Genomic DNA, 26,742 nt, shown 5'->3' on the forward strand with positions numbered 1-26,742 from the left:
CATTCTTTATTGACCTTGCTCGCAGACCAGTGGACATCTAAGGTTATGGCCAGGTGCATTGTGGAAATTGTAACCCAGACATCTCAAGAACCATCTAGGAAATTACAAACCCTTGGATTTGTGTTTTGGACACTTTGGACCTTGAAGGAGACCTTCTGGAAGAAGCTCCGGAGGTTTGGTGAAGTTTTGAAAAGGTTTGTTAAAAAGCCCCATAAGGTGACCGACTCGACATCGTGAGTCAAGCTGACGAACGGCGACCATGGCCCGGTCTGAATTTTAGGTTCGTCCTGCTGTAACCTACAGAGCTCCAGACTTTCAGGGTTTCACTGAGGCCTTGCGTGAAGCCAAGCCAACAACATCCACCTCAATCCGGCTGGACAAAGTGCCATGCTCAACTTCGAGAGGAAAAAGCTCCACAAACGTTTTCCAGCTCAGTATATCGGACCAGGGCTCCATCACGATTGGCCCCAAACTTTGACATTGTTGAGGACAAATGTGACCAGATGTCCTAAAGTGGCACTATATGTTTTAAAGCACTAGAAAGTGTTTATTATTTAAAAATTCATATTTAGGGTAATCTACTTTGGGTTGTTGTTTTGCTGTCTATTTAGCCATAAAAATATAATCTATTTTTATAAATCGGTATCGGATTTTTATTATACTTTGTGTCTTACCTATTTAATGTACTGGTGTTTTAAATGCTTTGCTCACCTGTCTCGTAAGTTAAGCTTGCCTGCTCGTTGCCAGCTACCAAGAATTGAGTAAAGGATTATTAATTGAGATCCTATCTGTACCTGTTCTTGTGTTTGTGGCCATATTACTACTGGTAAGTCACTACTTATCACTACTAATAATTCACTTTCCAACAATGGGTCACTATTCCTTTTATTTGCATGCTAAGGGTAAGATTCATCAAGGTTGTGCGTCGACCTTGCACCAGGCCACCTTGCGTTAGTGTGCCCCAGGGAGGCGTTCCATGAGTGGAGCATGGGGTTCCATGTACAAACCTATGGATTTGGGTGCATTCCCAGCTTTCCCATTAGTGGTAGATCTGGGAATGCATCAAAAGCCTAAACCTTTCTCCAGATGAGGTGTAACAAGATCTTCATATGCCGATGGCACACAGACCATCTTTCCTCTGTCATCGGCTCAGCAACATGATACATCAATTCTGAACCTGGGCTTTAGTAGAATTTCCTTATGGATCGATATAAACTCGCTCATGCTCAATGGGGGTAAGGCTAAGGTCATGGTTCTGGCTAAGAACGCCTCTCTTTGGGGCCCTAGACACTGGCCAGAATTCTTAGGGACCCTGCCCACCCTATCTCCTGAGGTCAAAAATGTGGGCTTCTTATTGATGAAAAACTCTCTATGTAATCACAGGGGATGAAAGTAACTGCCACCTGTTTTGCAGTCCTTAGATCGCAGATGAATATAATTTGGCTAATTCCTTTAGTGGCTCAAAGGACTGTACTTCAGGCGTTGATCATATCCAGATTGGATGATGGCAATGTACTCTACCTGGGGACCAATAAGGCCTCTGTCCATCGTCCACAGATCGCCCAAAATGCTGATGCTCAATTGTCTACTAAAATCCATCTCAGTTTCTCACTTGTTACAGTCACTGTATTCGCTTAGGATCCCTAAGCGCACTGAGTTTAAAGCATTGTGCTTTATGTTCAAGGCCAAACAGGGCTTCGGGTCTCGCTATATTCGGACACTGGCCGTCCCTTACCAGCCTGCTCATCCCTTGAGATCATCTCATCAAGCTTTTCTCACTGTACCGCGGCTCAGTTGACCTCACATGGAAGGCCTCCCTTTCGCGTATCTTGGTCTTAGAAATTGTAACTCACTGATGACCTTTTGTAAAGAGCCGAAGACCTGGCTATTTTAATTCAATTTACTTGGACGCCCTACCTGTGTCGGCTCTTCACCGGAACACTATTCTGGGTAGCTGCCCGCATTACAAGACTCATGATAATGAGGGGATATATCTTTATTTCTGCTGCATTCTGTAGGACACATAGAAAGAGGAAAATGCTTCTCAGGATTGTGCTTGTGCAGGATGGTGTCCCTTCCCGCACTAAAACAACCCAACCCTTGCACCAGGACACAAGGGCGCCTGCATTGGTGCTAAGCGGTCAGAAGTGTGCCAGCACCAGGAATGGGCAGGAATGTGCCGCATAATTTAAATACAGCTCATTCCTGCCTCTTTTTCATGCAGCGAAGCACAGCATGGCAAGATGGCGCTATGTTGCACTGTGTGAATAAATTATAAATATAGGCCTAAGTATTAAACCTCCAAGCAGCCTGGATACGGTCAGAGCATAGTTGAGAGTTTACCAGCTGACACCGCACAGTTCATTCCTTGGATGGATAATTACAAGTGGTTCATGGAAAACGAATGGTGCTGGGAGTGTAACTATTGTCAGCTTTCTCCTGCAGTTTTTTACACCTGGTTTAGGGTTCCTGCGGTCGTTGGAAACAATAACTTCTTTCATGAATATGAATGTGGTGCGGTTATGGTTATGGCAGCTGGTACTTTCAAGCCAATCGAAGTGGTTGCAAAGTAAAGATGGGCTCTGAATGTTTTAGAGAGTTTAAATTACTGATTCAGTCGGGTTGCTTCCATGTTAAGACTGTTCTGATTGGCTGCTGGCCCTTGTATATAGGCTGCCTGTGATTGGATAGAAGAGCTGGGACTACTCCCTATTACTGCAGCTGCCCATGGCTCTCAGAGAGATTTCTTCCATGACATTTCCTGTCATCTGTAGTTGTGCCAGAACAGGACTATTTTCTATGTTGTTCACATCTGCAAACTGTAGACAGACACTGACGCATTTTGCTCAGCCTATCCTAGGACTAGACAGAAAATGAAAAGGGAAGCTGCACTCCTCTAGACAATGGACCTTTTATGACATGCAAACAGACTCCTCTTCTATATACTGCCTTTTTTATTCTTTCTATCCCTATTTTTTAAAGTGGTGATTTTATGTGGATTCGGGTTGAAAAAGCAATAATTTTGTTCTATGTTATCCATTCTTTAGGGCTTCTTTGCAGTCCGTTGTGAATGGCCTGGTCTTCATCTACGCCATAGAGGAGATTAATAGAAACCCTGCCCTTTTACCAAACCACACGCTTGGGTACCATTTATTCGACTCCTGTGCTAGTGAGATAAAAGCTCTTCAGAGCACCCTGAGCATCATGTCCCAGCAAAGTGAGCCGGTTCCAAACTACAGGTGTGAGAGCGAAGGTGCCCTGGTGGGTGTCATCGGAGACACGTCCTCATCCACGACCTACTCCATGGCCCAACTCCTGGCGCTCTACAAGTACCCGCAGGTAGGAGGATGCTTCACTTCAACTCTTTTATTATGTTTTTGTTGTAAGACACCACAAGGTTTTTAAATATGAGGAGGAGTGAACCTCACCTGCCGCAGACATCTGAGCGTTCATATTTGCACATGACATTATGGTGAAGATGCAAAACCTGTCAAGAAACAGACAAGTTATCATTTAAACCAACCTATATCCTGAAACCTTGAGCCAGATCGAACAAATTCACCAAGTCCTGCTGCTCGTCTTGTAGATACTGTTTCTTCCACAGGGCCATATTGCAGGGGGGCATTTAGAAGTGGAGGTCAGTCTTCCTCAGATGGATCTTTGTGTAGTTGCCTTGAGTTAAGGGAGGTAGTAACAATTTGTATTTTAACATTTCTGTAGCCCATTTGGTTCCACTATAAAGACACAGGTTCAGTATCTAAGTGTTGCAAGTACAAATATTCAGGAAGTCAGGTTGTAGGTTCCAAGGTATATCTTATTTGTAGATAAGTTGCAAGAAGTTTAAGGTAGAGCTAAGATGGTAAATAGGAATAAAGTACGCTATTAACTGGTGAAGAGAAGTAAGCAGAATGCAGTATATAACTGACCAAGCTGAAGTTACAAGAAACTTGACTAGACCGAGTTGAGGCTGACCGTGGTCACTGGTGGGGCTAGAGCTGTCAGATGGTAGAAGACAGATGAAACCAGCTTGGGTTCTCAGTTGAAGGAATAAATGAATCCTTGTCACTGAAAATGTTAATCCAGATAATTGTAAGGAAGCATACCTTGAAGTTCTAGCAGGTTTGTAATTAAATCAGGAGGTTTCCAAGGGTTCAAGACCAGATCGTCGCCATAATGTTGCTAGTAAAAATCTTCAGGAAGTCAGGTTGTAAGTTCCAAAGTATATCTTTATTTGTAGATAAGTTGCAAGAAGCTTAAGGTAAAACCAAGATGGTAAATAAGCATAAAGTACGCCCCACCAGGAGCAGTATATCCTTACTGCTCAGCCTGCTGACACCAACTGCCTACCCTATGCACCCAACATTCTATACCGTCATCACATTCCATAAACAACTAGGCTGTACAGGAGGAACGAGGTAAAGAAAGAAGAAGAGCCTGAAATAACCTCACAACACTAAGGTTAAGTGGAGTTAATACAGCTTAATAGACAATCTGTATATAGGCAACATGAAAAGGTATTATGGACATGAAGCATTACAACAAGTAAATTAATGCAATGGTGAGGATTCAGACTAGTAAAAGGCCAATAAAGACACCAGATGGAATAATACAAATACAAAATAATACAATTCAATATTCATTAAAAACTCTGCTCCTTTTTCCTCAACATGAATGAAGGTAAGAGTTATCTAGTAGGAGTTCCAAATTTAAATATGTGGATAGGAGTCATAGTGTGGCAGACCCAATACACCTCACAAAGAATGTCATAAGTTATCTGTTTGTTGATCATAGTCTTCGTCAGCTCCAATCAGCAGCTCCATCTGTAAAAGAACCTGTCTCAAACCTCTAACCAATGTCAAGTCAAGTCAAGTAATTTGTATAGCGCGCTACATACCCAGAGGGTATCAAGGCGCTTGAGGAGGGATGGGAATTACTTGTCGAATATCCAGGTTTTAAGTTGCTTTCTGAATGCTAGGTGGTTCTGAGTGAGGCGGAGGTGAATGGGGAGTGAATTCCAGGTTTTAGCCGCCAGGTAGGAGAAGGATCTTCCTCCCATGGTGGTTTTGTTGATGCGTGGAACAGCAGCAAGGGCTTGGTTGGAAGAGCGTAGCTGGCGGGAGGGGGTGTAGAAGGAAACTCGCGTGTTAAGGCATTCGGGTCCAAGTTCGTAAAGTGCTTTGTGTGCGTGGGTGAGGAGGCGGAATGTTATCCTCTTATTGACGGGGAGCCAGTGGAGGTCTTTCAGGTGATTAGAAATGTGATCTTTACGCGGGATGTCTAGTATGAGTCTGGCTGATGCGTTCTGGATGCGTTGGAGTTTTTTCTGAAGTTTTGCGGTGGTACCGGCGTATAGGGTGTTTCCGTAGTCCAGGCGGCTTGTAACCAATGCGTGTGTGACCGTTTTTCTAGTTTCGGTGGGTATCCAGCGAAATGTTTTTTTGAGCATGCGAAGAATGTTGAAGCAAGATGATGAAACGGCGTTGACTTGTCTGGTCATCGAGAGTAAGGAGTCCAGGATGACGCCCAGGTTCCGTGCGTGGTCCGTCGGGATGGGTGCTTTTCCAAGGGCCGCTGGCCACCAAGAGTCGTCCCATGCAGAGGGGGAGGTACCTAAGATAAGGACTTCTGTTTTGTCTGAATTCAGTTTCAGACGGCTGAGCTTCATCCACTCTGCTACTTCTTTCATTCCTTGATGTAGGTTGGTTTTGGCAGTGTTAGGGTCATTGGTGAGTGAGAGGATCAGTTGAGTGTTGTCAGCGAAGGAGATGATGTTGAGGTTGTGTTGGCGTGCAATGGTCGCGAGGGGGCTAATGTATACGTTGAAGAGGGTGGGGCTGAGTGAGGATCCTTGTGGCACGCCACAGACGACTTCAGAGGCCTCTGACTTGAACGGTGGGAGGCGGACTCTCTGAGTTCTTCCGGCAAGGAACGAGGTGATCCATTCCACTGCTTTTCCTTGGATTGCGATGTTTCTAAGGCGATGTAACAGGGTACTATGACAGACTGTGTCGAAGGCTGCGGAGAGGTCGAGGAGGATGAGGGCGACTGTGTCTCCATTGTCCAGCAGAGTTCGAATGTCGTCTGTTGCTGCGATGAGTGCGGTCTCAGTGCTGTGTTTGGCTCGGAAGCCGGACTGTGAGGATTCGAGGGAATTGTTGGTTTCGAGGAAGGCGGCGAGCTGGTTGTTGATTGCTTTCTCGATGACTTTGGCCGGGAATGGAAGGAGCGAGATGGGGCGGTAGTTTTTGAGTTCGGTGGGGTCAGCTGTGTTTTTTTTTAGAAGGGCGCTGAGTTCAGCGTGTTTCCAACTTTCCAGGAAGGTGGCGGAGTTGAGGGAGCAATTGATGACGTCTCGGAGGTGTGGTGCTATGATGGAGTCTGCTTTGTTGAAGATGTGGTGGGGGCATGGGTCTGTGGGGGATCCTGAGTGGATGGAGTTCATCAGGCGGATGGTGTCCTCAGTGGAGATTGGGTTCCAGTCATTAAGGATGTTCAAGGGGGGTGCAGGTTTGGCAGAAGGTTGGGTGGGTTGGTCTTCGGGTTGGTTGTTGAAGCTGTTGTGGATGTCTGCGATTTTGTCGTGGAAGAACGAAGCTAAGGAGTCGCAAAGGGTTTGAGAGGGAGTGATGTCGTTGGAGTTGGCAGTGGGGTTGGTAAACTCTTTGACGATGTTGAATAATTCCTTGCTGTTGTGGGCGTTGTTGTCTAGTCTGTCTTTGAATGCGCCTTTCTTGGCTGTCCGGATCAGTTGGTGGTGTATGCGGGTGGAGTTTTTGAAGGCGTCCCTGGTGCTGGTGTTTGGGTCTTTTTTCCAGGCCTTCTCGAGGGAGCGACAGAGTTTCTTGGATTTCTTAAGCTCATCGTTGAACCAGGGGGCGTTTTTGCTGCCTAGTTTGATTTGATGTTTTTTCAAGGGTGCTAGGTTGTCGGTGCTGTGAGTTAGCCATTGTGTGAGGTTGATGGCTGCTTGGTTAGGGTTCGACGAATAGGCTGGGGGGTTTTGAAGAAGCGATGTGGAGATCTGATCGATTGTGATTTTGTTCCAGTTTCTTCGCAGAGTGGGTTGAGGGTGGTTGTGGATTGTGGTCTTTTTGTAGCTGAAGTGGACGCAGCTGTGGTCCGTCCAATGAAGCGCTGTGGTGTGATCGAAGGAGATGTGCTTGCTGGAGGTGAAGATAGGGTCGAGTGTGTGTCCTGCGCAGTGGGTGGGGGTGTTAACTAGTTGTTTGAGTCCGAGGTTCCATAGAAACCCAACACAGAATGTGGAAAAGTACATCACCACAACAGGTTTGGGTCAAAGGTCCCCCAGAATATGAGAATGAAGGGAAGAAGATGTCAGCATTGTGAAGGCTCCAGTACACGCTTTGTAAAAGAAGGACAAGTGTTTCCCATAAAGCTATTCACTTTCAAGATAGAGAAACAGAGCGGTCTGAACCCCTTAAAACTCAGAAAGAATCTGCAAACAGGCCCACAGTGAGATTAAAACCAGCGCTTTGAAGGTGTATCTAATTCATTCAACACGTCACCAGCTCTAAGAATTGCTCCTTTCACATCTGTAACCTTCGCTGGCCTTTCCATCACACAAACAATATTCAGGACTGCCGACCTTGGGCACCATGTAGTGTAGTTCATATATTCCCAATAGGCTCTGCGCATTGGAATAATATACTCTATAGATTTGAAATAGGACTGAGGTCAGTATGTCTCTATCGAGTATACTAAACTTAATTGTGTGTGTGCCGGCTAACTCAGAGGTCAATAGAAACTTTCTTGAGTAAACAAGAAGGGATTAGTCTCTGACAACCGCATAAACATGACAACTTTGTTTCTTTTAGAACCGGAACAATATCTTCCGAGTCGTGGAAACAATAGATAACTATTTCACTCTGTCAATCATGCATGCTTCATTTCTACAGAGTTTGCACAGAAATAGAGAGGTGGGCGTTTCAATAAAAAAAGGGGTTTATTGAACAGTCTTCTTTCTCATGCAAGTGAGGTGAACTGTTACAATCATTAGACAGAATGCAAAGTATAATGCGTACAGCGTACATAGTAATATAAAATAATACTCTAATAGCATTGTCTGTTGCTATGACATACATAAAAATATATACATAAATAACACAGGCTAACATACTCAACTGGTGCTCCTAAAATACGCCTACCCCAGTGTACCTAACCTAGGTCTAGTATGAGGGAAGAAGTAGGTGCTGTTTAGATTAAGTTTAGTTTTGCCAAGAATCTGCCAAAGGTTTCTCTAGGTTTTAATCAGCTCGATAACTTTGGAATGAGATGGATTGATATCTCTTTCTTGGATGTGATTTCCCAACACTCCGCAAGGGGAGTCAGAAACAGGATTTCGCAGCAGGACAGCTTCTAGTCAGTGCGTCAGCTGGAGAGTTGGCTTCATTCGGCATTTGCTGTAGTGAGCTGCGTGGTGTAAGTAGGTAGTCGAACTGCATTAACCACACCGTGCTTTGCCATAGCATGTGAACGTAGATTTATACCTTGAAGGTGTTTAGGAATTCCAGTATTGACGTTAAAGTCGGGCATATGAACGTCATGAATGAACCCCTAAAGAATAGATGTTCATGCATAATAAATGACTTCTTGGAGAAATCAATATCCAAGCAATGGGAAGTCCCTAACGGCTTAAGAGTCTGGTTTTCCAAATAATCGTTGTGACGTAGATGAACGGATGGAAGTAGCCATGCCTGCATTTGGGTAGCATGGACTATGCTTAAATAAGGACTGGATTTCTATGCCTATATAAGGGCAATGTGATTTGTACCTATATAAGGGCATGAATCAGGGAATTTATTCAGAACCTAAAATTGAACACAACGCCCACTCCACTTTCTTATGAACAACCTTCTAAACATGTTTAACATATCAAAAACATATCTGTACACAAAGTGTGAAAACCTAAAGTACATAAAAATGCATCAAAACATTGTTGTACATATAATGGATGCATAGGTGCTGTACACATTAAAGCAATGCTTCATTCTAAGCATATATTCAATAATTGGATGCTAACTGAATGAATCATGAAAATAAACATTTTTATGAAATGGCTCGTAAATACAAAAGAAAGAAGGCCAATACCATTTCATGTCAGGTTTACATAAAACTGTTTGTATGTGGACAAGAGTCATATATTTTCTCTGTAAGTATTCAAAGAATTCTTGTTCTCTATGAATAGTTCTACTTTAAGCAGATTATCTGTGCCAAAATATTAAAAATACACATTTGGCAAAAAATATTTAATCATAGGAAAAAGTTCCAAAGTTAGGGCCATATGTATAAAGCAAATTTGCGATCGCAAACGCCGAAATTCACAGAATTTCGGCGTTTGCGATCACAATTTTGCTAGATGGTATTGTTGTAATTTAGCAGCGATTAGGTTAAGAATTAGCAGAAGACATCTTGTATTTAGAGACTATCTTGTCTGATGTGTGGAATCTGTTTTGTATTTCTGCCAGTCATTTTGTTTGCCATGTGCTCAGCATGTGCTCTGTCCTACCTTCCTGTTAGTTGCTCTTGAAATCTGCCTCTACTGCTTCGCACATGCTCAGTTGAGCTTACAGCTGTCCCCAACTTGTAACTGTCAGGATGTGTCCACCAGAATTAGCTAACTGTCAGCCCCTCCCACTTGTTGCCAGCACACTTTCTGACCTTATATGTATTTAAAACCAGCATTCTGTACTTGTACCGCTCCCATTTGAGCCCCTGTGTGGGTATAAAAGGACCAAGCTCCTTCCAGTCAGTTTGCTACTTCATACATTGCCGAAGAGTGTTGTGTGAATATAGTTCCACATCATGAGGGTTAATAAACTTTGGGCCTCATTTATGAGGCCGTGCGTCACTTTTACGCTGCCGGTGCGTCACTTTTTGTGACGCACCAGCAGCGTAAAAAATGTACCCTGTTGCACCAAATTTACAAAGTGACGCATCTAGGTAGATGCGTCACTTTGTAAACCCCTGCGCTACATTATACCTACGCCAGTTATAATCTATGCAGTGGGGGTGTTCTGACGCAAGAAAGGGTCATAGAAGTGACGCCGTGAAATCTATAAGATTTCACTGTGCCACTTCTAGGACACAAATGCGTCAATTTCTTATGCCTGCCTCACAGCAGGCGTAAGATTGACGCAGGCCCTTTCACATGAGGCTTGCCCCATGTGAAAGGACACATTGCTGGAGTTGCGTCACTTTTGTGACACACTCCAGCAATGCGTCACTTTTGCGCCATACAGATACGTCAGAAATACTGACGTATCTGTAACTCCTTGCGCCATGATGCTTCATACTGTAAATATGACGCATCATTGGTGTCGCAAGGAGGGCGCAGTGAAAAGTGACGCATCGCTGTTTTCATGCAGCGGTTCATCACTTTTCATAAATCAGGCCCTTTGTACTTTCTGGTCCAGTTTCTGTGCCAACTTCCTCCTATTGGTCTGAGGACTCTGTGCAGGGAAGAGAGAACCCCTCGCACTGGTAGGCCTTGCTGAGGCCCACTACTACAAATTGGCGCATCCAACGCGGAGCTCATTGCCAACTCGGATGCCTGAAGGACTGGTCGTGACGAAGGATTGGAATCTCGCTTTGGACGTGATCGCTGCCTGAGGAGACCCGAGTCTTGGCACCCACAGCGTTTTTCCTTTCTTTCTGATCTGACCATCCAGGTGGCGCCGGTCCTCGACTGAGATCCCTTCTGTTGATTCGCCATGCAGTGACCCTTTGGTCGATTTGAGAACTTGAAAGTTGGAACCTGGACACCATTTGATTAGTAAGAGACGTCCTGCGGCACTTGCTGTTGGTTTGACGCCTTTGATTGTTAAGGTAGTTTAGTAACACTTACTGCGGCTTTGTTTGTACGATTAGCCAATATTGAAATCTGTTTGACAATTATATATGTATTGCAATTCATATAGGCAGGTAATGAGGAGATTTTTCTCTATTTTAATTTGTTTGAACGGCACAACGTACAAAGAGTACCTTAAGTGCTACTTTGATTATAATACTGTATATTCTGCACTATTTTTGGCATGCCTGTTTCCAGCACACTTCGTAGGATGTTTTTCTTTTGTAGTGGTACCAGTTTGAAACTAGACAAAGCACAACCGGCCCACCCAGAGGGGACGCCCAATAGGGACATGTATATTAAGTATGGTATTTCTTCGATAATGTACATCACATTATGGAATAAATACACTTGTAAAGATCTTGATTTGTGTTGGCCTATGCACGGGTCATTTGATTTGCAAAAGATTCCGTATGTGAAGCAACAAATGTTCAAGCGAAAGGCTAGGCAAGATATGTTTGACTGTGTGCGAATGTGGGAGAAAGAAGTGCGTGAGCGAATGAAGCGTGAGCAAGCCTTGATTGAAAAAGAAAAATGTAAGACCATACATGCGAAAGCATTGGAAATGAAAAATAGGGAAATTAAAGAAATTAAAGAGAGGGCAGATAGGGAGAGTCATTTACAGGTAAATGGCCAATAAGCTGTTTGTAGACCTCTTTATCCTATTCCTAATAAACCCCAAGATGATTCTCTCTTATTAGATTGTTCTCCACCTCCGTATACTCTTCCTTCTGCTCCTTATGAGTCAGAGGAGGACTCTCCTACAGACCAGGACAAAGCTCGAGAAACTCGCTCAATGTTATCTGCTGAACGTGAGTCTGAGATTAGATCTGCTGCACCTAAAGCGGTTCGTAGTACTGCCACTGCTTCTGAACTTTTAGATAGTATAAAAGAATGTCAGGAAAGGGAGCAAATATATTTTACCGATACATTTGCCACAGAGGTTATTAAATGATTTCCGAAACATTCGGTAGAAATGGAGCCCGATGATGTAGCAGCTGATTGTAAAAACAACGTGAAGGTCTTTTTGTCTTCTCAAAGGTGGCTGACACGATCAGACGCTTGGTTAAAATGCGTGTTGAAGCAGCTCGTTTGCGAGAGGAAAAAAAGGCAGCAGACGCAGCTGCACAAACATCTCGAATCAACATGGCACGAACTGCTACTCGTGAAACAGATAAGAATGTTGTAATTAATGTGAAACCCATGCGGGAAGCCTTGCCTTTATAAGTTCCTCCTAAGGGAATGGATACAAGTGATGACAAGTCTTCTACAGATGCAAAAAGGTATTTTATTTATAATTGGGTTTACACTCCTTGGAATAGAGCAGATGTTATGGCCCTTAAAAATGCATTGCCTGATCCACGAAAGAATCCAGCAGCTTTTTATGAGGAAGCTGAGGGTGCTATTAGCTCTTGTACTATGACTTTGCATGATATTGATTTGCTTTTTGGATTAATATTACTGCCTAATATGTGGAGAACTGTGCGTAAAGTTGATGACCGTGCGACATTTGGAGCATTAGGGAAAGATTTAGAGCAGTTAGATGAAGACAGAGAACCTGCACAGAAACTGTGACAGTTCATTTTAGACTTTCCGTCAGCTATATTAGTTAAGTTAAAGATGAATATTCCCCCTATAAAGATAGATTGGACTGTATTAGCGTTGTGTAAGCAAAAGGCAGATGAATCAGTTTCTGACTTCTTCACACGCTTTGAAGAAGCATTCCACGATTTTAGTGGCCAGTCATTGACAGATGACATGTGTAGGCATCTGTTTGTCGATTAATATGTCGCAAACCTGTTGCCAGGAATAGCTAGTCCCCTAAAGGCCAGTGAGAGTTCATGGACTACCTCTTCTCCGGTTTCTCTTCTAACTATGGCTCAGTATTATGAGCTACAAGAATTAGAAGCTAAAAGTAATGAGGTTAAAAAGTATAAAGAGTTGAAAACAAAGGTTAAGTTAGCTCAAGCTTATGGCCCACCTTCTAGAGGTACTGATAGAGGCGGACGTGGATCTTATGGTTCATCCTTTCCTTCTTATACTTGTTCGAATTTGTCTGTTGACCAGTGTGCGTACTGCAAGAAATTTGGACATTAGCTTTCTGATTGTCCAGTACTGCATACTCAACAGTGTCCAAGTGGTCGGGGACAAAGGAGAAATCACTCAGGATATTCAGTGCCTAGAGGAAGCACGAATGATCGCGGTAGGTTTGATGCAATACATGTGGGCAGGATGGGTTTAACACTTTTGATAGAAGGAATCAATATCAAATGTCCGACTATGCGCCGTCTGAGTTTCAAGATTCTGCTTATGCATAGGATTGCCTAGGATGAAGTTGAAGTTCCAGTAGATCAGAAGGGTCCCTATGTTATAGCACATGTTTTGGGTTCTACTGATCAGTTTCTAGTTGATACAGGAGCTACTCGTAGTACCTTATCTAAACAACTGGTTCCAAGGGCTCCCCTGTCTGGCTTAATGATTACATCGATAGGTTTCGATGGAACACCTTCCCTTAGCCCATTGTCACAACCACTTGCATTCCATGTTGATAAGTTTACTGCTCCATGACTGTTTTTTCTTTCTCCAAACACACCAGATAACATTGTGGGTCTTGATATACTCAAATATTTAAGGGCTACAATCCGATGTTCTCCGGAAGGAGTGCAGGTTATTTTGAATGACAACTACCCTGTGATTGAGAGATCTTGTATTGTTAAAGAGGACAGTGCATTAGCTTCACTCCCTAGTACTTTGTGGGCTACTTCAGACACCGATGTAGGGCAAATGGTTATTCTGCCAGTGCATATTAGTGTCAAGGAGGGAGCTTCATTGTCAAGATTGCCTCAGTATAAGATTTCTCGAGAAGGAGAAGAAGCCCTCACAAGCATTGTACATGATTTGATCAAAGTAGGGTTCGTGGAAGAAGTCCCTTGCAATGTTTGCAATAGTCCGATTTTTCCCATTTTGAAAAAAGATACTGACACCAGGATTTATAGATTCATCATTGATTTAAGAGAAGTCAACAAGATTGTAGTACCGCAGTACCCTGTGGTTTCTGACATAATGACACTACTTACTTTGGTTCGTCCGACAGCAACTACATTCTCTGTTATAGACTTGAAGAACACTTTATTTTCAATCCCTATTCATCCTGAAAGCCGATATGTGTCCGGTTTCACTTTAAATAATCAATTGTATAGATTTTGTAGAGCTCCTCAAGGCTATACTGAGAGTCCTAGTATTTACAGTCAAGCATTGAAGAGACAGCTTGATTCCTTTACTTTCCCTGAAGGGGTGGCTCTCATTCAATATGTCGATGACATCTTGTTGGCAGCCGATACGCCTGAACTATGTGAAGAGTGTACTTTGTCTTTCCTTTCTTTTCTTGCTACACACCATCATAAAGTGTCACAAAAGAAATTGCAATATTGTAGACCGTAGGTAACCTACTTAGGAAACCTTCTGTCTAAGGAGGGCCGTGCACTGACACCAGATCGCATTCAAGCAATTTTAGACACCCCGGTACCTTTCACGCAGAAAAATGTCCATGCATTCATCGGTTTGACTTCGTTTTGTAGGCAATAGATATTGGGCTTTTCACAAATTGTTAAACCCCTGCTAGCGATTCTGACTAAAAACACTCTGATCTGCCTTCCATGGACAGATGAATGCCAAAATGCTTTTCGTGAGTTAAAACAAGGTATTTGCTCTGCACCAATGCTAAGCACATCAGATTACACAAAGGTTTTTACACTATATGTACACGAGAAAGATGGAGGTACATTGTCAGTTTTAATACTGACACACGGGGACAAGCAGCGTCCCTGCGCATACTTTTCTGCAGTCCTTGATCCTGTTGCTCGTGCGTTGCCTGGGTGCTTCCGTTCAGTTGCAGCGACAGCTGTGTCCATACGTCAGAGTGAGGGGATAGTTTTGTCACACAAACGGTTGGTGCTAGTACCCCATGCAGTAGATGCCCTTTTGAATCAGACAAAGACACAACACTAGTGCTCGCCTGACAGGATACGAATTGACACTATTAGCCCCTCATATTACCTTGAAGAGGTGTGCGACACTGAATCCAGCCACTTTGTTGCCATATCCTGCGACTCAGTCCCAGTCAAAGGAGCCTCATGATTGTATAATCCTTACTGAGGAACAGACAAAGGGTTGCATCGATTTGCAAGATACGCCCCTTCCAGATGTAGATGGGGAACTGTGGGTTGATGGGTCCTGTTTGAAGTTACCAGATGGCACGACTTCAGCTGCATATGCAATTCCTACACTTGAGACAGTAGTGGAAACAGCTCGCATACCACAGAAGTCGGCTCAAGCAGCTGAACTAATAGCTTTGACACGAGCGTGTGAGCTTAGCACTGACTTGTGTGTGAACATTTACACGGATAGCCGCTATGCTTATGGAGTGCTTCATGATTTTGGCCTACTCTGGAAGGAAAGAGGCTTTCTTACATCCCACGGGATGCAGATAATGCACAGAGAATTAGTACAGAATCTCTTGACTGCACTTACATACGCGAAGAAAGTTGCTTTTATGAAGTGTAGCGCACACAAGAAAATCATTGACAAAATAGGACAAGGCAATGCCCTTGCAGACCGTGTAGCCCGTGAGACTGCTATGCAGTGAAGCACTACATTCATGTACATAGTAAAATCACAAGCTGAGCGTTGGCATGATGCTAGAGAGGAAGTATTGGATATACAGAGATCTGCCTCTGTGGAAGAACTTGAGCAATTGTCCAAAGAAGGAATGCTAGACGATGGGGGTTGTTGGCGTAACAAAGAAATGAATATATGGAAATTGCCTGCAGCCTATTTACAACCTATGGTTCAAATGGCACATGGGCTGGCACATGTTGGAGCTCTAGCAATAACTAAATTGCTTACACAAGTTTGGGAGCATCCTAAAATCGCCAGCACAGCTAAAAGAGTAGTACAGTCCTGTTTGATCTGTTGGCAGTATAATCCTGTAAAATGGACACGGACTCCTACAGGAGGGTTTGATACACCAACCACACCTTTTGAAGTTTTACAGATGGATTATATCCAGCTCGAACGCTGCAATAATCTGAAATATGTCCTAGTGGTGGTATGTGCCTTCATTAAATGGATAGAGGCATACCCTACTAAGTATAATACTGCTCTCACTACAGCAAAGGTGCTTCTAAAGGAGTTTTCCCCTAGATATGGTGTTTGTAAGCTTTAGTGGAGTGACAACGGACCTCATTTTATTGGGCAAGTTGTTGAGTATGTCCTGAAAGGATTATGGATCAAACAGAAGTTCCATACAGTCTTCCACCCACAATCAGCAGGATTAGTGGAAAGTAAGTTTGGGTGTAAAATCCGTTTCCCGGGCGAATTTGCGGATTGTTGACGATTTCGTGATCCGCGAATCGTGCGAATTTGCCCAAAAATCGCAAATTCGCAAGCTGCGAATTATTTTGCTTGGTCGCGCTTGAAAAATACAATATAGTGCACGCGGCGTTGACTTACCATGAATCTGAGTCCGCCGAGTTGTTTTTCTCCCGGTTTGCCTGTGCTGCGCCATTTTCGATCTTGCTGCATGATTGCGCAAGAGTTTTTACGAACACAATTACGTTATCGCGGCTTGCCATCTTGCACAGCGAGAGTTTGACAACGTGAGTATGTCATAAAGGCCCGCGATCACGCATTGCGGGAGTAAACAATGCTGAACACGTAGATGCAGCGCGCAGCTGACTTCCGGGGGAGATTTGAACAGCTTGCGTTCCCGAAATTGCAAAAATTGCAATTCTGCACAAGAAATCCACTGCAGGAAGCATAAACCTTGTGAAAATGATGATTTTGATCAGAATAACTCCTCAGGTTGACATTTGGCTGCACTTTCTGGTGCAGGAGTCCATTTTATTGGGGGGGTGGGAGGAAGGAAGTGCCCCAGAGTATCGAACTTCCTGTTCCTGTCCAGAAGGCTCCTCCCAGTGCTTTGTCCATGTCCTGGTCACTTTTCATTTGGATCTGGAGCTGGAAGGATTACTTTTTGTGGCTTCTGCTGGATATTTGTATTTGAGGACTTTTTGGACTTTTGAGTTTGGATCACTTCTGGATTTGAGATTTTACAAGTAAGTTGGTGTTGTTTGTTTGGGGTATTGCAGTAGCTGCAACTACAATTTTAAAACTTTTTCACAACTTAAAAAAATAATATTGTGGGTAACCACAGTATCCAGTAGGCCCAGGGTTATTCATGGGTGCATGATACAACTGTTTCTGTGATTTATTTTTTACTTCATTCTCATTTATGTCATGGAATTTTAGCTCACTGGTATATGTTGATTTTTTTTTTGGGGGGGGGGGTGCCTGTAAAGTCTCACTAGCCAGTAGGCCCAGGTGTAGTGAGTGGTGCATGGGCCTAGTCTTTCTGTGGGGTGTCTTGAATTTAAACATAATTGAGGGCATGGATGGCATTGGATTGTGGTGATTTTTGTGTGTTTTTCGACTTTTTGGGGTGGTGTTGAGGCCTGGCCAAGTGGGTAGGGGCCATTTTGAGGCCTGGGACAGGCAGGGCCTGGCCATGTGGTGGGGGTCAATGGGCCATTTTGAAGCCAGGCAGTGTGCTCAGGCCTGCACCCATTTTTGCCTTGCTTTCAACCATTATGCCCAGAGGTACTCACTGGTGCATGGGCCTAGTCTTTCTGTGGGGTGTCATGAATTTAAACATCATTGAGGGCATGGATGGAATTGGATTGTGGTGATTTTTGAGTGTTTGTTCGACTTTTTGGTGCGTTGTTGGGGCCTGGCCATCTGGGTGGGGCCATTTTGAGGCCTGGGACAGGCAGGACCTGGCCATGTGGTGGGGGTCAAGGGGCCATTTTGAAGCCAGGCAGTGTGCTCAGGCCTGCACCCAGTTTGCCTTGCTTTCGACCATTATGCCCAGGGATACTCAGTGGTGCATGGGCCTAGTCTTTCTGTGGGGTGTCGAGAATTTAAACATCATTGAGGGCATGGATGGCATTGGATTGTGGTGATTTATGTGTGTTTTTTTACTTTTTGGGGTGTTGTTGGGGCCTGGCCATGTGGGTGGGAGCCATTGTGAGGCTTGGGACAGGCAGGGTATGGCCATTTGGTGGGGGTCAAGGGGCCATTTTGAAGCCAGGCAGTGTGCTCAGGCCTGCACCTAGTTTGCCTTGCTTTCAACCATGATGCCCAGGGGTACCCAGTGGTGCATGGGCCTAGTCTTTCTGTGGGGTGTCTTGAATTTAAACATCATTGAGGGCATGGATGGCATTGGATTGTGGTGATTTTTGTGTGTTTTTCGACTTTTTGGGGGTGGTGTTGAGGCCTGGCCATGTTAGTAGGGGCCATTTTGAGGCCTGGGACAGGCAGGGCCTGGCCATGTGGTGGGGGTCAAGGGGCCATTTTGAAGCCAGGCAGTGTGCTCAGGCCTGCTCCCAGTTTGCCTTGCTTTCAACCATTATGCCCAGGGGTACTCAGTGGTGCATGGGCCTAGTCTTTCTGTGGGGTGTCATGAATTTAAACATCATTGAGGGCATGGATGGAATTGGATTGTGGTGATTTATGAGTGTTTGTTCGACTTTTTGGGGCGTTGTTGGGGCCTGGCCATGTGGGTGGGGGCCATTTTGAGGCCTGGGACAGGCAGGGCCTGGCCATGTGGTGGGGGTCAAGGGGCCATTTTGAAGCCAGGCAGTGTGCTCAGGCCTGCGCCCAGTTTGTCTTGCTTTCAACCATTATGCCCAGGGATAGTCAGTGGTGCATGGGCCTAGTCTTTCTGTGGGGTGTCGTGAATTTAAACATCATTGAGGGCATGGATGGCATTGGATTGTGGTGATTTATGTGTGTTTTTTTTACTTTTCGGGGTGTTGGCGGGGCCTGGCCATGTGGGTGGGAGCCATTTTGAGGCTTGGGACAGGCAGGGCCTGGCCATTTGGTGGGGGTCAAGGGGCCATTTTGAAGCCAGGCAGTGTGCTCAGGCCTGCACCTAGTTTGCCTTGCTTTCAACCATTATGCCCAGGGGTACTCAGTGGTACATGGGCCTAGTCTTTCTGTGGGGTGTCTTGAATTTAAACATCATTGAGGGCATGGATGGCATTGGATTGTGGTGATTTTTGAGTGTTTTTTTACTTTTTGGGGCGTTGTTGGGGCCTGGCCATGTGGATGGGGGCCATTTGAGGCCTGGGACAGGCAGGGCCTGGCCATGTGGTTGAGGTCAAGGGGCTATTTTGAAGCCAGGCAGTGTGCTCAGGCCTGCACCCAGTTTACCTTGCTTTTAACCATTATGCCAAGGGGTACTCAGTGGTGCATGGGCCTAGTTTTTCTGTGGGGTGTCTTGAATTTAAACATCATTGAGGGCATGGATGGCATTGGATTGTGGTGATTTTTGTTTGTTTTTCGACTTTTTGGGGTGTATAACTGATGTTCCTCTGGCTTCCATTACTTTTAGGTGCACAAGAGAACCACCAGTGCCAGGAAGAAGTCCTGCAGCGGTGTGTGCAGCACAACGTCACGTGACGTCACGTGTGGCCACAGACAAGACAACTCTGCAACTCGTGCAACTGCGGCTTGCTGTTCTGACATCTGAAGAAGATTGCCCCAAAGAAAGTTGTCCGTAGCGCCTTAGTGAAAAAAGAAGGAGCAGAAGAAGCAAGTGGCACCACCTACCAAGGAGACTGGTGTGCCCACGATGCCATTTTTGGGGGAAAAAACTACGCCTGCAGCAGCAGCGGTGTAAATGAAATGTAAATGTGGTGGTACTTGGAAAGTGCACTGTGACTCCAAGGAGTATCCTTGCGCTGAAGATCGCTGGGGAACCCGTCCTGGTTTTCCCTGTGAGATGGTCCCTTTCTGGGTATCTCCAAGGTGAAACCAGGCATCCCTGGCGTCTGTGGGGGCCGTTGTAGAGATGAGCAAGCTTAATGCCCAGAGTTGCCAAGTGTGTTCCCTGGTTAGAGTAGGCACCGAGGCGAGAATTATCAAGTCCATTTGACCCTAGTCCACGTCCCTGCCGCGTCGGGAATTGAAACCTGGTCTCGGGCCGTTCTCTGCTTACGGGTCTGCCGTCTCTAACCAGTGAGCCACACCACTCCACTCCGCCGGGGACCAAGCTGGAAGCAGCACCTCTGCTTCATTGGGCTCAGTGCCACCACGCCAAGTTAGGTCCAAGAACATGAGTGCTGCTGCGGCAGCCACTTTGAATGTTCAATCACCATCGACCAGTGATCTTGGCTCATCACAAGAAAGTACCATCCAATCAACGCCAGGTGTAACTCAGCTGACGAGTGTTCACCAACCACAGCCGCAACGACAACCACAGGTGCAATTAGTACAAGCGCAAGTACATGGGCAAAGAGAGGCGCAAGGAGAGGTGCATGGAGCGGTGCAACTAGAGGTTCATGGAGCGGCACAACTGCCTACAACGTTTGTTCCTCCAGAAGTAGGGGCACATCAGGAAATTGATATTCAATAGGAGGTATCATCCGAGGAAGCCACTCCTCCTGATGATGATCCATTGTCTTCCAGATCCCAAGCGAGAAAAAGGTCAAGTAGAGCTACTCCTACTACTTCAAGTTCTTCTTCAAGCCCCAGCAATGCAGTAATGCAGTCTGGGAGTGAGTCACGCCATGAGCCGACAAAGGTAGCTAAGCCTAAAAGGAAGGCTCCCGCAAGGCTTCGACTTATGGGTGATGACGACAAACAAGAAGTGGTGTCTGCTGCTGCTGATGAACAGTCTGACGACGCCCCAGTCATCACAGTCGTCACTGCAGCCCCAGCGGGCATGCAGCAGACAAACATTTGGACCCTATCCTGAATGGCTGCTGAGCGGGATATGGGCGGCGAGGCACTGGTACCACCACCAACGCAGTTAACTACAACGCCAACACGACCTACAGGTTCCATCTTTTTTAGTCAGAAGGGCAGGCATGGACCTCCATCCAGCTCGACCTCAAGTAGTGGTGCTGTAAGTGAACAACAGAAATGAATTCAGCCATGCCCATCCTCCACTTCCTCTGGCATTTAAAGTCAAAGTAGCACCTCCACCACCAGCAGACATCACCAGTCCCCAGTTTGGGACTTCTTTACTGTTAGCGCAAAGGCGGAAAACATGGTCGTTTGTTTGATTTGTAAAGTATCTGTTAGTCGGGGTAAGCTTGGTACCAACTATGGTACCGGAGGCCAGAGAGGTCATCTTAAACAACACCACCCTATCCAGTGGTATACGCACCTAAGTAAGATCGAGGAAGCCCAACAAAGTAGAACTGATCCAAATGTATCCAATCACATTGCATCTGATGCTGATGAGGGGCTGATTGTGCAGGGGGGGAGTCAAGAATCGAGCACCATTTTTTCTGGTACACCCAGTACCCAGGGGGCCACCAGGAGTCATCCCAGGCGGAGGGTGATGATCCCAGGATGAGGACTTCCGTCTTGTCTGAGTTCAGTTTAAGGCGGTTGTTCCTCATCCAGTCGACGACATTTTTCATCCCTTCGTGTAGGTTGGCTCTTGCGGTGGTGGGATCGTTGGTGAGGGAGAGGATCAGCTGGGTGTCGTCGGCGTAGGAGATGATGTTGAGGTGGTGTTGGCGTGCGATGGCTGCGAGGGGGCTTATGTAGACGTTGAAGAGGGTCGGTCTGAGAGAAGATCCTTGTGGTACGCCGCAGATGACTTCGGTGGCGTCGGATCTGAACGGAGGGAGTCGGACTCTCTGGGTTCTTCCGGTGAGGAACGAGATGATCCATTCCAGCGCTTTCTCTTGGATTCTGATGTTGCTGAGGCGCTTCGCTAGGGTTCGGTGGCAGACCGTGTCGCACGCTGCGGAGAGGTCCAGGAGGATGAGGGCCGCTGTTTCCCCGTTGTCGATCAGGGTTCTGATGTCGTCCGTGGCTGCGATCTGGGCGGTCTCGGTGCTGTGGTTGGCCCGAAATCCGGACTGCGAGTGGTCGAGGGATCCGTTCGTCTCGAGGAAGGCGGCAAGCTGTTTGCTGACGGTCTTCTCAATGACTTTGGCTGGAAAAGGAAGGAGCGAGATGGGACGGTAGTTCTTGAGGTCGGGGGGGTCCGCCGTTGGTTTCTTCAGGAGGGCGGTCAGCTCGGCATGCTTCCAGCTCTCGGGGAAGGTGGCGGTGTGGAAGGAGGAGTTGATGGTGTCTCGGAGATGGGGTGCGATGGTGGCGGCGGCTTTGTTGAAGATGTGGTGTGGGCACGGGTCGGTTGGTGATCCTGAGTGGATGGAGTTCATTGTGCGGGTGGTGTCTTCGGTGCTGATCGGGGTCCAGTTGCAGAGGGTGGTGGTGGCGGGCGTTGGTTCGGTGGTAGGGTGCGCGGTCTGTGAGTCGAAGCTGTTGTGTATGTCGGCGATCTTGCGGTGGAAGAACGAGGCGAGGGAGTCGCAGAGGTCTTGCGTGGGGGTCATTGGTTCCGGCGCTGGGGTTGGAGAACTCTTTGACGATGCTGAAGAGTTCCTTGCTGTCATGGGCGTTGTTTTCCAGTCATTCTTTGAGTGCCGTCTTCTTGGTGGCGCGGATCAGTTGATGGTGTTTGCGGGTTGCGGGCTTGAGAGAGGTCCAGTTGTCTGTGGTGTGGTCGAGCCACCAGGCTTTCTCGAGGGTGCGGCAGTTCTTCTTGGATTCCTTGAGTTCGTCGGTGAACCAGGGGGTTTTCTTGCTGCTGGGTCGTCTGGGAGGGTTCTTTAGTGGTGCGAGGTCATCGGCGCAGGCGGTCAGCCACTTGGTGAGGTTGCTGGCTGCTACGTTGGGGTCCGTTGTGCTGGTGGGAGTGTTCTGGCTGAGGGAGGCGGTGAGCTGCTCGGCGGTGATCTTGCTCCAGCTGCGGCAGGGGACCCGTTGTGGTTGGTGGTGGGTCGTAGTTCTACTGAAGCTGAAGTGGACGCAGCTGTGATCTGTCCAGTGGAGTCCGGTGGCGTGGCTGAAGGAGACGTGCTTGCTGGATGAGAAGACGGGGTCAAGCGTGTGTCCGGCGTAGTGGGTGGGGGTGTCCACCAGTTGCTTGAGTCCGAGGTTGGGGATGTTGTCCAGCAGGGCGGTGGTGTTTCTGTCGTTGTTGTTCTCCAGGTGGAAGTTGAGGTCCCCTAGGAGGATGAAGTCGGCGGAGGGAAGGGCGTGCGGGCTGATGAAGTCTGCGATCTCTTCGCTGAACTGTGTGCGTGGTCCCGGTGGTCTGTAGATGAGGGTGCCTCTGAGGGTGGTCTTGGGATCGGTGTTTATCTGGAAGTGCAGGTGCTCGGCGGCGGAGAAGGTTTTGTCGGAGTTAGTCGAGATGCGGATGGTGTTCTTGTGTACGATGGCGATGCCTCCTCCCGTCTGGTTGACGCGGTCCTTCCAGGTGATCTTGTATCCGTCCGGGATGGCTGTGGCAATGTCGGGCGCTGAGGAGGCATTCATCCATGTTTCGGTGAGGAAGGCGACGTCCGGTGCAGTTGCGTCGAGCAGGTCCCAGAGTTCCACAGCGTGCCTGTGGACGGAGCGGGTGTTCAGCAGGATGCACTTCAGGTGGTTGCTGTTAGTGTTGGAGTCGGCGGGGGCGGTGCAGGTCCGGTAGCAGGTGAAGCGGCAGGCTTTGCAGGCGAAGGGTCCGTTGGTGCGTCTCGGGGTGGCTCGGTAGCAGGCAGGGTTCCGGCCGGCATTGAGTGCGTTGAGAGTGGCGGCGTCGTAGGTTTGTCGTGAAGTCTTGCATCGGCGGTGGGGACCAGGGGTCCTGGCACTGGGCGCGGTCCAGGCGCGGACAGACACAGACGGGCTTCCCTTTGGCGCGCCTTCGGCGCACAATCGGCGCGCCCGCTGCGTGTCAACGCTGCGTGTGCGCACAGTCGCCATTTATGGCGAAGTGCGAGGGAGGGAGGAGCAGCTGGGAGGCAGGAGCGGGGAGGGCACAGAAGGAAAGGGGCGTGTCCGCACTAGCGGCAGCGTGAAGCGGGGAGCGGGGCGGGTGGGCGCAGGGGGTACTGCAGGGGAAACTGCACAGGGGGGCACAGAAAACAAAGGCAAAAGGGACAAAAAACAAGGAGACCGAATTTAGAAATAACAAAAAAACCAAGTAAATGCCGGAGACAACGCCGAGCAACGGCGGGGCGTGGTCAGCACAAAGGACGAAGGCTCAGCGAGGCTGAGGGCAGTGGCAGGCGGGGAGCACACGCTACAGCTGGTGGCCGTGCGGCGCGGGGGTGTCCTAAGAGTAGGTCATACTTGTAATACAGCGGACATGATACATATCATGTTTGTGACAGAGTAACCCATCACATGAACTCTACATCTGGACCTAAACTGTTCAACATGTTATGACTTTGGCATCGTTTTTCCTCAGCAGAGTGTGTTCTCATTTTTAATCAGAGCTGCAATCAGCACAAACTGATGATATTTTATGGTACCTTAACAGTAAAAGATGTGTGGTTTTCACTGCTTCTTGCTTAGGATGTTGCCAGATTTTATTTAATGTATCAAAAAGAAGAGGAAGTGAGAGGAAATGCTAGGGTCATCCTCTGAGTTAAATTATGCTTCAGAAAAAGAAACCCAGCTGTGTTCAGAAGGCAAACCTCCACTGGAGAAAACAACATTTTTCTTGTGAACCCCTCACCTGCCAGGGTTACCCCTTGGTGGCATGCGTCATCATCATCTCCATCCCTTTCTGCTGCGGAACGAGGCATGCTGCGATCTACGGGCTACGTGGGAGCACTTTTTTAATAACGAAAAGACACTGATTTATAATTAGGAGTGTTTTTGTGTAGAATGAAGTTTAAAAATACCTGGCTAGTGGGTATTTAGTTGCTCCGCCGGGAGCTGCATCTTGTTTGCTCTCCCCGGAGGCGTTACTAAATAGGTTGACATGCAGAGGGAGAACTTTGGAGTGAGTGTGACTTCAAGTTCCCCTCCCACCCGGAGGAACCACAAGGCATTGTCCAGGCATCTTTTATATTTACCGAATAATTTGCTAACCAGGTGAATCATTAACTAGGTGATAACTGTATAGATTTCATTAAGCATGCAATTTTGAGTGCATATGGTATAAATACTAGGAGTGGGCCCTGGGAGCTCATGTCACTACATCCTGATGGAATGCTGATAGGGGCATGGCTTGAAACATGTTGACCTCGTAGGAAAGATGACTCAGCATATCTGCTCTCTTACCTTCCGCCTTTTTAAACATACCAACATGGGGTCAGATTAAATGACCCATGCCCACTTGCCAGGTATTTTTAAACTTCACCCTACACAACCCCCCACTCCTATTTCTAAAACATCATCTATATCATTATTAAAAACTTGCTCCCAGGTAGCCCGTAGGTCGCAGCATGCCTCCTTCTGCAGCGGAACGGGATGGAGACGATGATGAAGCATGCCATCAAGGGGTAACCCCGGAGGGTGAGGGTTTCACAAGATAATGTTTGCCTTCTCCAGTCGTGGGTAGACATTCTGAACATAGCTTGGTTCCTTTTTGCGAATAGATTTTATTTAATGTCTGTTTCATTTCTCTTTTCCTTTCAGATCAGCGACGGCGCTCAGACCCCTGTACTCAGTGACAAAACAAGATTTCCAACGTTTTACCGGATTGCCCCAAACGAGCTGTCCTTCTTCATTGGAATCGGTCAGCTGCTAGAATATTTCCACTGGACATGGGTGGGTCTTCTGACCACAGATGATGACGGTGGGGAGAGAGCGCTTCGGGAACTGCGGGCAGTGGTTGGCCAGGCTGGAGGCTGCATCGAGTTTACCTATATGATTCCCTCTACTATTACTGCCGGTGACCCTGTGAACATGCCTACTGTCGTGGACGCCATTAGGACCTGCACCGCCCAGGTGATCATTGTCTACAGCAGTCCAATGGCCCTTCTGAGTTATTTCACAAACAAAGTTTGGGAAAAGATGCCTCAGAAAATCTGGATTCTGTCAGCGTCTACCTGTAACATTTTAGGGTCTCTTTTATTCACCGACATATTCAATGGAAGTCTAGCATTTTGTATCCAAAGGGGAGAAATTATTGGATTTCGAGATTTTCTCCATGAAGTTACTCCATCAAAGTTTCCAGATGATTCAGCTCTGTCTTTAATGTGGCAGATAGATTTCCTGTGTGTCATAAATGATGGAACCAGTGGTACTTTGCCAGACCATTTATCTTATCTTCTTTGCACAGGAAACAAGACATTTCCGATGTTGAGTGAATATCAGCGCATGTACTTCAGAGAGACATACGGTGTTTACAAGGCCGTCTACACATTGGCGCATGCTTTACATGACATGTATTCATCTGATCCTGGCCCAGGAGCTGACCGCATTGGCTGGAGCTCCAGGAAGGAACCATGGAAGGTAATCATGGATCCCCTCCAAAAGGGAAATAGGGTGACAAAAGAAATGTTGAAAATGAAACTGACTCCCTGAGTAACCTAGAGCATCTCAGCCAGCGGGTCTGCCTCCAACGCCTCTGGAAGGTTTTAAGGCAGCTCTGATCACTGTGCCGCAGGCGGCGCCGGGAACTTGCACAGTAATTATCTGCTGAGTGCAGGAAGCATGAGTGGTCCACAGATCACTGTCAGAGAAGCTGTAAACAGAAGCCAACAAAAAGAAACATTCTTAGTTCAGTGCCAGGACAAAAAGTAACAATACCTTCTCACCTCACTTACAGGATTTAATCAAATGTTAGAAATCCCTTCAGTTGCTCTTGACCCTGTATGAACCTCTTTAGAGTCCAGAGTTTTGGCCATTTTAGTGGCCGATCTATTCAAGTGTTCCACTAGAGCAGGTAAGTGGCTTACAATCTGTCCTACGAAGCACTTGGCTGAACAACCTCCTTTAAGGAGTCACTTTACTAATCAACTTATGCTCTTTGATACTGACATAATAGTTTTTTTCACTTCCAA

At 46.7% G+C, this 26,742-nt stretch overlaps 1 protein-coding gene across 1 annotated transcript; it reads left to right on the forward strand.

The window, feature by feature from the left end:
* The first annotated feature begins 45 nt into the window (after positions 1 to 45).
* Positions 46 to 26,263, forward strand: LOC147725741 (extracellular calcium-sensing receptor-like). Its single transcript, XM_086964487.1, has 3 exons — positions 46 to 194; positions 3,048 to 3,339; positions 25,373 to 26,263. The coding sequence occupies exons 1-3, from the start codon at positions 46 to 48 to the stop codon at positions 26,261 to 26,263; spliced, it is 1,332 nt and encodes a 443-aa protein (XP_086820613.1).
* The last annotated feature ends 479 nt before the right edge of the window (positions 26,264 to 26,742 follow it).

The sequence above is a fragment of the Lissotriton vulgaris genome, chromosome 3_2, assembly GCF_964263255.1.
Source record: "Lissotriton vulgaris chromosome 3_2, aLisVul1.2, whole genome shotgun sequence".
NCBI classification, from domain to species: Eukaryota; Metazoa; Chordata; class Amphibia; order Caudata; family Salamandridae; genus Lissotriton; species Lissotriton vulgaris.

Excerpts from the sequence above, each read along its gene's own strand:
- LOC147725741 (XM_086964487.1), top strand. The coding sequence starts at position 46 with ATGGCCAGGTGCATTGTGGAAATTGTAACCCAGACATCTCAAGAACCA. Across the intron at positions 195-3,047 it reads TTTGGTGAAGTTTTGAAAAG|GGCTTCTTTGCAGTCCGTTG; the intron begins GTTTGTTAAAAA and ends TCCATTCTTTAG. Across the intron at positions 3,340-25,372 it reads CGCTCTACAAGTACCCGCAG|ATCAGCGACGGCGCTCAGAC; the intron begins GTAGGAGGATGC and ends TTTTCCTTTCAG.